This window comes from Camelus ferus, chromosome 7 (genome assembly GCF_009834535.1).
Source record: "Camelus ferus isolate YT-003-E chromosome 7, BCGSAC_Cfer_1.0, whole genome shotgun sequence".
NCBI lineage: Eukaryota > Metazoa > Chordata > Mammalia > Artiodactyla > Camelidae > Camelus > Camelus ferus.
In genome coordinates, this window is record NC_045702.1 from 2,484,770 (window position 1) to 2,497,747 (window position 12,978).

Consider the following 12,978-nt stretch of genomic DNA (forward strand, 5'->3'; position numbering starts at 1 on the left):
AGCACAGCTTGTGTTTGGAGTGTGCGCTTTAAGCCACTCACTTTAGGCATTTAGACATTTTAAAAAATTAAAACCCTCGCGTTTAAAAAAACCCGATATTTTAGCGAATACATAATGCTGTGGTACATTCCAGCTTAATTAACTATTAAACCACAAAGTTGAATGCGTGGGCCTTGAAAGCAGTTCGTAATCCAGCTCAAGTCAAGTTTTGGGGGAGAAGGCGGGATATTATCACGGCGCACGTGGCGGGGGAGGGGGGGCTGAAAGTTAATTAGTGGTGTTTTCCTTTTGCTCTCCGCACCCCCCACCCCACCCCCCAAGTTGATTCCTTACTGAGACTGGGGGGTGACGGTGGCGATGCTCGAGCGGGTTTCTGCTGGAAGCAGGCTTACGGCGCAGAGGCGCGCCGCACCCCGGGCTCTGGGAACCGCGGCGGGCGCGGACCCGCGGCCAGATGGCGGGGAGGGCGGCGCGGAGGCCTTTGTGCGCCCGGAGCGCGCATGTGAATGCCGCGCGGCCGCTGGCACCGGAAGGGTTCACACTGCGTCTGAAAGGGGACAATGGAGGCTGGAGAGATCAACATCGCAGAAATCGAGTTCATTTGTGATTCAGCCCCTTTCACCATGGTTGTCATGCAAACTTCCTACTTTGATCAGCAGAGGGTGGAGAGGGAGAAAGCCCGCAAAGGCCGGGGCCGCGGCGCGTCCTCGGCGCCCTTGGCGGGTCCCCGCCCCCTTCCGGAAGGAGCCGCGGGGACGCCGCATCCTGCACCTTGACCTGTCTAGACGGCCCCCGAGTTTTTGTCCTGGTTACCAAGGGCGAGGGGTGCTCTTTGACCCCCGCGCGGGGCGGAGGTGGTGGCCACAGGGTCCTCTGAATCCTCGCTGGATTCCGGAGGGAGAGGGGCGCGCGGAGACGGGCACCAGCTGTTCCAAAGACGGCGCAGCCGCGCCCGCGAGCCGGGATGTTCCGTAAGCCGGGATGTTCCGTAAGCCTGGCTTTTCCCTGCCCCTGCCCTGTCCCTGTCCATGCTCTGTCCCTGCTCCTGCCCTACGGGCCTGCAGCCGCCGCGGAGGGGCCCACGGCGCGCGGGGCGCAAAACTCGTGGCTTCGCCCAACTTGCGCTGCGCTGGAGGAGAGTTCTGACACCAGACCCGGGCGCTCCCTCTGGCTCTGTCTGTCTGTCTGTCTGTCTGTCTGTCTGTCTCTCGCACGAAAATAGATCATAACAGCAATTTTCTGGCCCTAATGAATTATTCTGCATATTCAGTGACTTTTCAAACTTATGGCAAGTATAGTTTCTAGTTTGAATGTAAGTTTTTCTTCTGTCTACGTTCAAACCCCAGGCGCTTTTTGAAAGCCAGAGTTTAAGCTAACCTCTCAAGTTAGGTAAATAATTTAACTGTCTACATACTGTATCGGGGCAGGAATACTGTTTGCACGGGGTGGGGGTGCTCCCACGTGCTTTCAGTGGAAGGCCTTTTTAAAATAATACTAACATTAAGGCGTTTTCTCCCCCTTTTTTCTCCTCTTTTTCTCAACAGATTCCCTTAGCCCAGTCGGAGGCATTTCTCACAGACCTCCTGGACAAAGTGTGTGAGCGGATGAATGACTACAAGCTTGAAGACGACCCCGTGACCAAGGAGAAGACTTTCAAGAGATTTGCTCCCAGGAAGGAGGACGACATATACAAAGAATTTAAAAAATTCTATTTTTATTCAGATGCTTACAGACCTTTGAAATTCGCGGTAAGCACTCTTCTTGGAGGAATCCTGGGCTCTAGGGCACATAGATTCTGGGGCTCTGGTTTGGCTGTCTGTTTTCGGGTTTCGTTGCCTTTGGAGACAAGCACATTAAAATTAGATGCATCTGCTTTGTGGTCCCGCTGCTTTTTCAGTGTTAACCCCACGCTGAGTGACTTGCCTTTTGAGACACCTAAGAGCTGTGATAGTTCATCTCAGTGGAGACGCTGAAATGGTTTCCCCAGAAAGTGCATCCCAAATCCCAGTGACTTGGAGGCACCCTTTGCATGTTGCCTGGCTCCTGTGGACGCTCAGGACGGGGACTCAGTCGGTCCCCTTGCCAAAGCAGGTCTCTTACAGGTTCCCACATAAGGAATCAGGGGCTGTGGTTCCGAGGTTAAAATCCGAATTAAAATGAATGTCATTTTCAAATATTTAGAGCCAAATGATGGAGGGAGAGTGATGCACATCATCTTTTTTCCTCCTGAAGCCTCACAGAAGAGAGAATTATTTTCCCCTGAGTTAATTCAAGTATTTTAACACAAACTAACCTTAGGCAAAGGCTTAGGTGTGGCAGGTTGGCCTTACGCCACATTTCCTCGCATCACAATGTCCATTTTACAAGAATGCTGGCCGCGGACTTGCTAGGATGTGCCTGGCAAAATCTTTGGCAATAGATTTCACTTTACTCAATGCTGTTGAATCAGACAAAGTAATGGGAAAGCCTTTTTAAGAAATGTCCTTAGTGCTCACATTGATCAAAATGTCAGCCGGGCCAAAACCCTGAAATAAGGACCTCATCTGACTTTTGAAGATTTCATTGTAACTAAAAAGTAAAGGCGGTGATTCAGGCTGAGAGTTCTGCGGAAGGGGAGTTGCAACGAGTGAGTGTGCTTGCATTTCACAGGTCTCACATGAACGTATTATAGTGGAATTTAAACACTTTTAAATGCCTTTAAAATTTTTTTCGAGTCTCATTTAATGAACTCGGAAAATGAGTCATGAGTCTCGGATGAACGCATTTCGGTAGCGTCACAGTTCCTACGAGTGTAACCTTGTGGTTCTCCACTGCAGGCACCTTCTCCGGTCAGAATTTAAGATTTTCAGATGCATGGACAAATCTGAGCTTCCTCTTCTCTGAAATGTCAGATTTGGGGGGTGGGAGGGGAAGCGAAGTGAAATTCTGGATGAATCTCTAAATGGTATGAAAAGAAACTTTCCTGAGTAGCTGTCAAGCCTGTTATCCAGAGTGAAACTGAAGATGCATTTGTTTTGATTGATGAGAAAGCTTAATGATTTTCACACTTCAGACCCTGTTTTAAAACCACAAAATGGATTATTATGTTAAATCTAGTGGGAAGTGGTTTGATCATTTCAAGGAGCTATGTTTTTTAACATTTCTAAAAAAAAAAGAAAAGAAAAGAAACCCCAAAACGAAGACTTTTCAGCTCCAGAAACAGGAGTTCCGTCCCTCCTGTTGCTTGTGTTCTGTCCCAGTCTGAGGATGAGAAACAGATACAAAGAGCCATTTTCCTTCCTCACCCTCGCCTTTCAACACGACTAATCAGTTCGCTAAGTCTCAGGAAAGCCATGCAATTAGCATTCTGGGAAGAGGGTTCATCCCATGCAATGACGTCTTAAATCAAAGGGCTAAGAAAAACGGGCCACTTTGGTAACATGATTTTATATTTTTAGCTAATAAAATTGTGACAAGTCCTTCCTAACAAGCTGTCCTTCGAGTGCATATCTATCCCCATATGCTGTTCTTCTGTTTCCACAGTGTGAAGCTATAATAGAAGAGTATGAGGATGAAATACTCTCCCTTATCGCCCAGGAGGTGCACCACCTCGCTGACAAGCTGTGCAGTGGAAAATCAGGTACTGTGTCTGATGGAACACGTGCCCTCTCCCTGGCCCACCCCTCTCTCTCTCTCACTCTGTATTGCAGCATCTTTTTTTTTTTTCCAAACCGATCCTCTCTGTCTCCCTGTGAGTGAGCGAGGGGTCTCCACTGAATCAGAAAAGACACCATGTGGGGGAAAGCAAACAAACCAGCCGCAGGGCTCGGGGCTCCCAGGCTCTGGGCTCCGGGCTCTGGGCTCGGTGGCCTTGCTGGTTGCATTTCTTGTCCTTGTCGTTTTAAGTGAATTCAGAAGTGCTTGACTTCCAATCTGGAAGGAGCACGTACTTGGTCAGAATTGCACGCATCCAAAGCACTTTCTCTTTGTAAACTTTTAAAGCTGAGCTCCCCGTCCTGGACCAGGGAAGAGAATCTCTTTATGACGTGTCTGGTGCCTGTACCGGCATCAGGTGGGATCTTTACTGAGCATGAAGTTCCAGGCGTTTTTCTGTTTGTTTATTTGGGAGGGGTGCTGAATTTTTTTCTCAAGTTCCTCTCCCAGAATATCTGCTTCTTAAAAAAATTGTTTCCGGTAGAGGGTGGAAAATAATCCTGGATTCCTGTTCTGAAACACACACGCGCGTCCACACATTCGGCAGGTGGGAACCATCGCCTGAACTTTGCTTCCTGTGCACAGAGGGGAACCCAGGCCCGCCTGGCTCGCCCCTCGGTTCAGCTGAACACACACCCTCTAGTCTGTACCACTGTGATGCTTTGAAAATACATTTACAAGAATGTACTATAAGCTGTACACTCTTTTCAGATCCCTCTGGGAAAATGGGTGAGATATCAGAAGACAGTGATTTAAATCTGGGGGAAGCACTATCGTGCAGTTGTGGAAGCTTGAGCCGTTTAGCTTTCAGCAATTGTTTATAATAAAGTATAATATGCCTGTGTCCGCAGGGTCGGATTCAGGGCTGAAGCCCTTAAAACAAGTTACTGCACATGGGTAGATACATATTCATCATCAAAAGTTACTGAACACGAAAGTAATGCATTCCTGTTAACATGGCTAAGGTTTCTTACTCTGGGTAGATAGTGGGGTTATTTTCTGTTTAAAATCCGGCTTGGCTGGGAGTTTGAAGACAATTACAGTGAAATGACTTGCTCAGGAGTTGGAGAGTCTTTGCCATCGATTTGGTAAGGGCTGTCGCAATTTGTGAAATTCACGTCAATAAGGGCATAGTCACAATTTCCCAAAGAAATTGTTTTTGAAGTTTTTCAAGCAATGCGGAGAGGTATGTGTGGGCTAAGATACAAGCAAAAATGTGATGAATGATATTGGAAATACTTGTTTTCCTATTTTTTCCCCCATTAAGGGTTTGGGTTCGTCATCATCGTCTATGGCAAATACAAGTCATGAGCCCCTGCTCGGATATTACAGAAGGGCTTGAGCACGTTTCACCTTTTCTTTACGCTGGTCTTTGAGCTGCCCCAAATAAAAGATTCTGGGGAAAGATTCTGTTCCCAAGTGCAGCAATTTGACTTAATTTCAGTAATATTTACGATCTCTTTTCGTTCCTTCTGCATATTTTGAATTGGAAATAAATAAAAATGAATATTATCCTAAACTATACAAGCATAAAGCATAAATCTAAGATGTGTAGTATGACTAGTGCAAAATAACATGATCCAATCATTCTTAATAGCATTTTTAAAAAAGCTGATACTGTAAACATAACTGTCAGTGCCCCAGAGCTATGGAGAATACAAGGTAACTACTCCAGAGAGCAAACAGCCACACGGCTGCCGCAGATCCACGTGGAGTGAGGTTTTTCAGGGGCCGTTTCTCTCTGGAACATATTTATGCATGTTCTAAGCCATTTATAAATTAAAGACTGAGACTGCGTTAACCCTAAGAAGAGACCAGGCTCCCTGCCCGCCCAAAGCCCCCTGCTATTGAAAGAAGTTAAAACCACAGAACAAGTAGAGAGGTTTTCAAACTTAAAAATTATCGCCAGAAAAAGCTAAGGCATCACGGCGATGAGAATAACTCCAGCTGATGACCGCAGCAGCAAAGAGGTCGCGTGTTTGAACATACTGGTTGCAGATAGTTTGTGAAAGGTGAGACTCTTATATTGTAGAAAAACTCCAGGTGTTTTTTTTTTTTTTTTAATTTCTTTTGGGCGAGGCAAGGAGGTAATTAGGTTTTTTTAAAAAATAGAGGCACTAGGGATTGAACCCAGGACCTCATGCACGCTAGGCACACACTCTACCACTGAGCTGTACCCTCCCCCCAGGTGCTTTTAAACATAATCTAAAACACAAGTGCAGTACGTCTGTTGCAGTGGCGTGACGTTCATCCTCGTTTTGTAAAGGCAATGCTTTATCTTGTGCTGCTGTACCCCAGGTTTGCTGTGATCAATCTGCACAATTTAAATGGTGCTTTAAAGAAATGACTCTGTGTGTGTGTGTGTGTGTGTGTGTGTGTGTGTGTGTGTGTGTGTGTGTGTATTGGAGGTTATGGAACTACATTAACTGGTAACTCCTCACCAAGTGTATACGACCTACAGGACGCCACACTGAGAGCTCCTAAAATGTCCGGATTGCTTTTAGGGAGATAAATGCTGTTTTCAAAAATAGATTGTTTCTAATACTAGAGGTTTGATTGAACGGCTAGTCCCTTTCCATACCTTATACTCACTTGGGGTGTGTGTGTGAGAATTTTGCGTTTTTTTATTTAATGTAGACCTTTCACTTTATTTTTAATAATTGCCTGGGAGTAGATGAGGGCACACCCACAGACTTGTACACGTGTCAGTGTTAGAGGTTCAACTGACACAGAAAATTGTAAGATGTGGAAAGTGTACATCATGGCGATTTGTGTACTTTGTGAAAGGACCCCCCCACCTAATTAGTTGACACACATGTGATTCTGTAAAATGTCAAGATTCTAAGGTTCACCCCTCCCCTACACACAAATAAATGGAGGAGACATATCGTAGATTAAATTTAAGACGACTGTGTTTGGATTTAGGAATAACACTTTAGTGAGATTTTCATAAACATATCATCTTCTCGACGAATGAAAAACAGCTCAGTGAAAGGGGATGGGATTGCAGAGGGACCCGTGGACGCTGCTGCAGTCCTGCTCACTGGGCAGGATCGAAGGCATCAAACAACCTATCCGGGGGTGCGGGGCAGGCACCGCGGCCGTGGCTTACGTCTTCCATGCCTCTCTTTTTTTTTCCTGGGCCGAAAATAAACGTGAGTTCACTAGACCTTCCTGCTGGGATGCTTTGTGGCATCTGACCCGGGCTTCTCCGGATTATCACTTGTCCTGAAGTGAAAAGTGATGTTCTAAGATCTCGGTAGGCTGGAGGCTGCGGTTTAAAAGGTAGCCCTGCCCTGCTCAGGGCAGCACGTGTGCCCCTGGGTTGCAGATGGATGGGCCCTCGGGCTGGTGGGCGTATTCACTAGATAGAGTGTGTGGGTGTGTAGATACAAATACATAAATGTGTTTTATATACATATCACTTCTGCTTTGATATCAAATCTGAACATTGAAAAGCATCAGACTGGTGAGTTTGTCACGTGACCACTTTGAGTGCCACACGTGGAATAAGGTCTCAGGTATCCAGACACGTTTAGCCTACGTTTAAAATAAAAGCATTTTTACCTTTTTGTACAGACTTCCAAGCACTGATGAGGGTGTTAAACGCTAATATTCAACACATTTACCTTCAAGGCTAATAATATAAAATAATACAAAGGCTAGCATGGTAATAATTTTAAATAAGTTCTGCAGCTAAAATAATCCATCGCCCAGTCTAAGGGGAGCTGGCGTGAACGGCTGCCAGCTGGACGTGCAGGACGCATCGAAGCGTCATCACCTCTGCCCCTCGGGTTAAGTGCCCAGTGTGCCCCTGCCACCGGCAGGCGACACAGTCCCTGGGCTTTGTTTCAAATGACTCCAGGAAAAACTGCGGGAAATGGGGCAACAGTAGCAGCGTCTGACTGTCTACAGGGGAGTAGATTACGTCCTTCTTTCTACCTTTGTGTGTATTTGGAAACATCCATAATAACAAAGTTTTAAAAATGTGCTTCCACAGAGATGTGCTTTTGCAGAAAACAAATGACTTACGGGCTGGTGTTCAATGTAATGGTGATGCCATGCAATGCTTTTTCTTTCCAGGTCTGTGCAAAACTTCTGCTAATCATACTGAACTCTAGGAAGGACGGGGCTGCTGGGCAGAAAGGAGTCAAGCCACAGCCCAAAGGTCAATGTCTGCCTTTATGTCTTCATGTTTCTTCCTGAGAAGAAATTTTGTGTCTCTTGTTTCTACTACATCGTCTCACGTTTGATAATTTATTGAAAAATCTATTGTTCGGCATTGTAACAAGCCCAGTTCTTTCTATAGGTGAAGCTGAGGAGTGCATAAAACAGATTGCCTTTGCAGATTTTGATACAAACAGCTCGGCCATGAAGCATTTGATTCTAGTAACAGGGGAAAAGTGAAGAGATGTCATAAATGAAATAAGGGTCTGATAGCATGTACTGTCTGTTTCACGCACGTGGATCGTGTTCTGTTTGTTAGGAACTGGATTGGATTTCATCAATACTTGCATGGTCATGAAATTAAGGAAATGTATTGCCACAGATTCCAGGTTTTCTGTGGCTATCACTTAAAGAAATGACCTCACTTCATATCAGGAATGAAATTTAAGTTTCTAGAAACCTTAAGTGTAAAAATGTCCTAATTTCTACAATTTAAATGCACCAAAAGTAGGGAACACTTTTATAGTGAACAAGAACTCTTTTGGCCTTTCTTACGTGTAGCTTCTGAATTCACATGATGTAGAAGGCTGATTTCTTAGTCTTTAATCTTAAAGGAAGCCACTACTGGCTATTTTTTGTTTTGCTGCAAACTCTACTGTTGTGCCTTTGTTTTAAAAGACTTTCAGCTCACATCTGGCGTGTAGATGTTACCACTCACCAACCTCTCGTTCTCTGTGTGGGTGTTGTTGTAGGTGTGGAGGCAGGAGGAGAGGTGGGGCCTTCTGGGAAGTTACCTTTGGACCGTGTTACTGACGAGTGGAGTCATGATCTCACTGTCAGATGTTTAATTGTCTCTGTTAAATTTACGTTCATTGGCATCTGACTTTAATTATTTAAAATGTCAGGGCATATTCTACACTTGTTTTAAAGAAGAAATTCTCATTGTTGTCTCTGAGAATTTACTAAGTAGGGTGACGTTCTGCCCCCCAAAAGCAAAAACTATTTGCCATAAGTTACATGGCTGCCCAGAAAGCACACTGTTTAACTGCTCAGCTGACTCCTCCGCAGGAGACGATTCTGAAGTTTAGACAAATTTGCCAAAATTTTTAAAAAGAGGTTTCCGTTTTTCTCCCTCTGCCACCTCAGCTCTTACTAAAAGTCGGATACCTTTATTTTAATTTTTTTTAGAGAAGACAGCTTTTTTTTAAATTTTTTAGGGGAAGAGGTAACTAGGTTTATTTATTTACTTATTTTTTAAGTGGAGGCACTGGGGCCAGAACCCAGAACTTTGTGTGTGCTAGGCAGGCACTCTACCACTGAGCTGTCTCCTCCCCCAAAAGTCAGATATTTTAAAAATTGAAGTCTAGTCAGTTTACAATGTTGTATCAATTTCTGGTGTGCAGCATAGTATTTCAGTCAGACATGTACATACATATATTCGTTTTCATATTCTTTTTCAGTATAGGTTGCTGCCAGATATTGAATGTAGCTCCCTGTGCTCCACAGTAGGACCTTGTTTATTGTTTATATAGTAGTGTGTATCTGCAAAAAGTCAGATTTTTAAGTCAATGTCACTTATTTGGGAAAACTGGAAGGGTCTGTGACTTTGGACGTCCCTGCCGTTGGTTGAGCACAGAGCCTACACGTTGTAACCCAGTGAGCCTGCCCTGGGTGTGACTGATACAAAGTGGAAACAGAACTTGAGAACAATTAGCATCATTTGTTCAGGAGGGAAGAATTGAGATTTAAAACAGAGTCCCTGTGTCTTTATATAAACTTACCTATTTGAGACTAATTAAGCATTTCAACTAGGGACTCATAAACATTTCCCTAACTTAGGCTTCCTTGGTAAAGGCACTAAACTCTTTCTTGACGGGAACACGGTGGAGACGCTGGCACAAGGTCCCACTAAAGCCGAAGCGTCTGTCGTGGAGGACGCTCCCTGCAGTCTTTTCACACTCGCTGGTAGTCCTTACACAGTCTCACGCGTAGACAGTACTCATGGTAGTCGTGGCGTTTAGGAGAATTTGGGTTGCTGTTTCCGACCTAAATGAGCTTGGGAGGTTGGCCTTACTTTCCCTGATGGATGTTTAACTGGAGAGAACCATGCACCTTGCCTCTGATGGTGAATATCTTAAGGTTTTGCTCAATACAGCTTTTCAGTTTTTTCTTATTTTCCAGTAAAAATAATCTTGTATCTTAGAAGATTTTTGATATCTTATGACTTACATATTTTTTCTTTCCAGATCAGACTTGTTAAGCTGATGTAAATGTTTGTAGCGTGCTGAGTTGCTGATTAAAACTATGTTTGAGTCCCAGACACAAGTCTGCATTTCTCATGGTGACTCTTAGGGTTCCCCCCGGGTCGCGGTTGGGCTGTGCTGGTCTTGCTGATGAACAGTGATGAGCGGATAGCTGTTCACTTGACCATCCCTCCAGCCACATTCCTGCCTTTTAGGGACTTCTGTTGACCAAAAACAAAACAGAAGCAAAAAGCCAGAAAAAAAGAAACAGAAACAAAACGACGCCTAGGGTGTGACAGAAAAGTTTCTTAGAGGCCATGAAAAGCAAACTAATTCTGGGTCAGAAGAAATTCCTGGAGGAAAAAGGGAGAGGGGGTATGTTGTGGGGGCAGTTTGTAATACTTATTAAAATAGTAGGGAGAGAAGACATGCTTGAGGTGGATGCTTTCGCATTGTACATTTATGAGATGCTTTCTTTGGGTCTCCATGGAAGACTTCTGTGAAGTTATTCTTGTAAAGAAAAGACCAGTTGGCAGAGATGAACAGCTTAAACTCTGTGATGTGGATTACTGTTTGCTTAGAATAAGTCGAGGCCAGTGGATCCATTTCACTGAGGAGTAGAGAGTGGAATAGAGCAAAGCCACAAATGGGGAGACCAATATGTGATTCACTAAGACAAGCCCTAAAAAAAAGAGTCGATCGCTGGTTATTTTTTAAATACCTGTTTCTCTGCTTGGGTTGATATGAATTCATATATATAACAGCATTATCAAAAGAAAACATTTTCAACTCTATATCAGTCTTAAAAGTCAGGTTGTAATGGAACATGAGAAGAAGGCTCTCTTTGGTGTGTTTGTGCAACCCGTTTAAAAATCTGACGCAGATCTGTGCGCTAAGCTTCGGTCTTGGAGCCCACTCACGGTTTTACACCAAAGTGCAGTTAACGATGTGACAGAGTCACAGTGAGAAATGCACCCGTTAGAGACAAGTGTGCTTTCAGTGTGATTTTCTGCCTATAACTTAATTCCCCTTTATAAGTTTCTTAAATTCCTCAAATTATTTGCTTTTGGAGGCAAGGAACTAAATACACAAAAGGTCAAATGCAGTGAATGAAACTGAAATATGAAAGTCCTACAAACCCATTGCCCTTGAAATTCCTGGGAGGAGAGGCCGGAAATGGCCTGGCTTTCTCGGGGAGTCACGCCTGCTGCCCTTGCCCTGAACGTGTGTGTGCTGATGGGGAAGGATGCACTCTTTGTGTTCAGGACCTGCCCTGCTCAAAGGAGGTGGCGGCTAAAGTTAATACAGTGTTAGCTTATGTGTCTGTAGGACCAGCACCTGAAAAGTCAAGTTTGCGTCCTGAGGACGGCTTGTGGAAGCAGGGTCTGAGCGCCAGACACGGCCCTCTGCCCTTCCAGAGGCTCAGGGGACTCACGATGGCGGGTGGATGGGGACACAGCCACACAGATGCAGCCTGCAGACCTGCGTACGTAGATTCAGATGAACTCGGGACTCAGGGACGTCAGCTGAAGCTTGGACTGCTCCAGAGAGATCGCAGAGGAGAAGTGCCTGGAAATTTCTTTAATTCCTTAAAGAAAAAAAAAAAATCATTCCTATGCTCGCATCTTGATTTTCAAGAAAGAAAGAAAAAAAAATCCCCTACATTATAATAACACACATAGAAAATATCCTACCCCATGAGAGCAAACTCTTTGAAACGTAGTCAATCTGTTAAGAAGTTCCTGGAAAACAGAAAAGCTATGAGATTAAGGGGGAAGTGTGTTAGAGCCTTATTATAATATGGCTCGGTATTACGGAACACAGATTTCAAGGAACCGTGGGTCAAAACTGCACCCCCCAAAGCACAATGGCACAGAGCAGAAGGCCAGCACGTGAGGCGCGCGGTCACGGAGGCAGGTTGGGGCCGTGTTCCGACGGGCCACAGTGCAGGCAAAGTTCTGGGACGGCGGGCTTGGCTGGTCTGTGGGGCAGCTCGGAGGCGCAGGTGCCTTCTCTTAGAGCAGAGAACGCTTCTAGTAACTTCCTTCTCGTCTGGGGCTTGTTAATAAACTGATGTCTAAGGGATGCAAGGTGCATAATGGAACGTTGGAATCCGAGTGTCAGCTAATTAGGCACGGCTGAGGCTCGGATAGATTCCATAAGTGATAAGTTAAAATATTAATACCAGTTTCAAACTTTATGAATAGAGAGATTGGCACCAGACGAGCTAGAATGTACTCCTAACATTTTTTATTAAGGGTTTGCCTCAAAGCTGCTTTCTGAGCAAGTGGGGATGTCTCTGCTGCATATCCTCTGATACCAGCCGATAAAAGGTGACGATAATCCTGGAGGTGACACCACTGTCCACGGAGAGAGGAGATTTCAATCAGGTGATCTTCATTGTCTGATGGAAATGACCTTTATGGCTTTGTTGTCCTTCATCACAGGGCCTTGATTAAACACCTCCGTGCCCTGTGGTTTGTAGAAGAAAGCAAGGAACCAAAAAATAGACTGTTTGGTCCCCATTAAAAATGGACCCTATTTAAAGCAACATGGTATTAGAACAGAGCGAAAGCTAATGCAAATGCAGCTTCAGTAAGTGTTATTAAATTATTAGACCTTCAGGTGAAAATACACCCTCGAGCTGCCGTTATACGCAATCAAAGCCGTGATTAAATATTAATGCCCTAAGATTAAAGGGCCACTTGAGTGATTTTTTTTAAGCAGTACCCCCAAACGGTGAACAGGAGGGGGTGCAAATTAGCCACATTTTGTGCGCTTTGTGGGCACCAAAACCTGGACCAGTTCTGAGAGTGAAAACCCCAAGGGTGTTCATGCACGGGCTGAGGCCCCGTGTGCCTGCAGGTGCGTTGTG

At 44.9% G+C, this 12,978-nt stretch overlaps 1 protein-coding gene across 1 annotated transcript; it reads left to right on the forward strand.

Moving 5' to 3' along the window:
- The first annotated feature begins 632 nt into the window (after positions 1 to 632).
- Positions 633 to 7,814, forward strand: CNPY1 (canopy FGF signaling regulator 1). Its single transcript, XM_032484374.1, is given in 6 exon segments — positions 633 to 704; positions 706 to 871; positions 874 to 983; positions 1,545 to 1,748; positions 3,523 to 3,619; positions 7,777 to 7,814. Coding segments are annotated over 6 exon segments (687 nt in total).
- Positions 7,815 to 12,978: the final 5,164 nt, after the last annotated feature.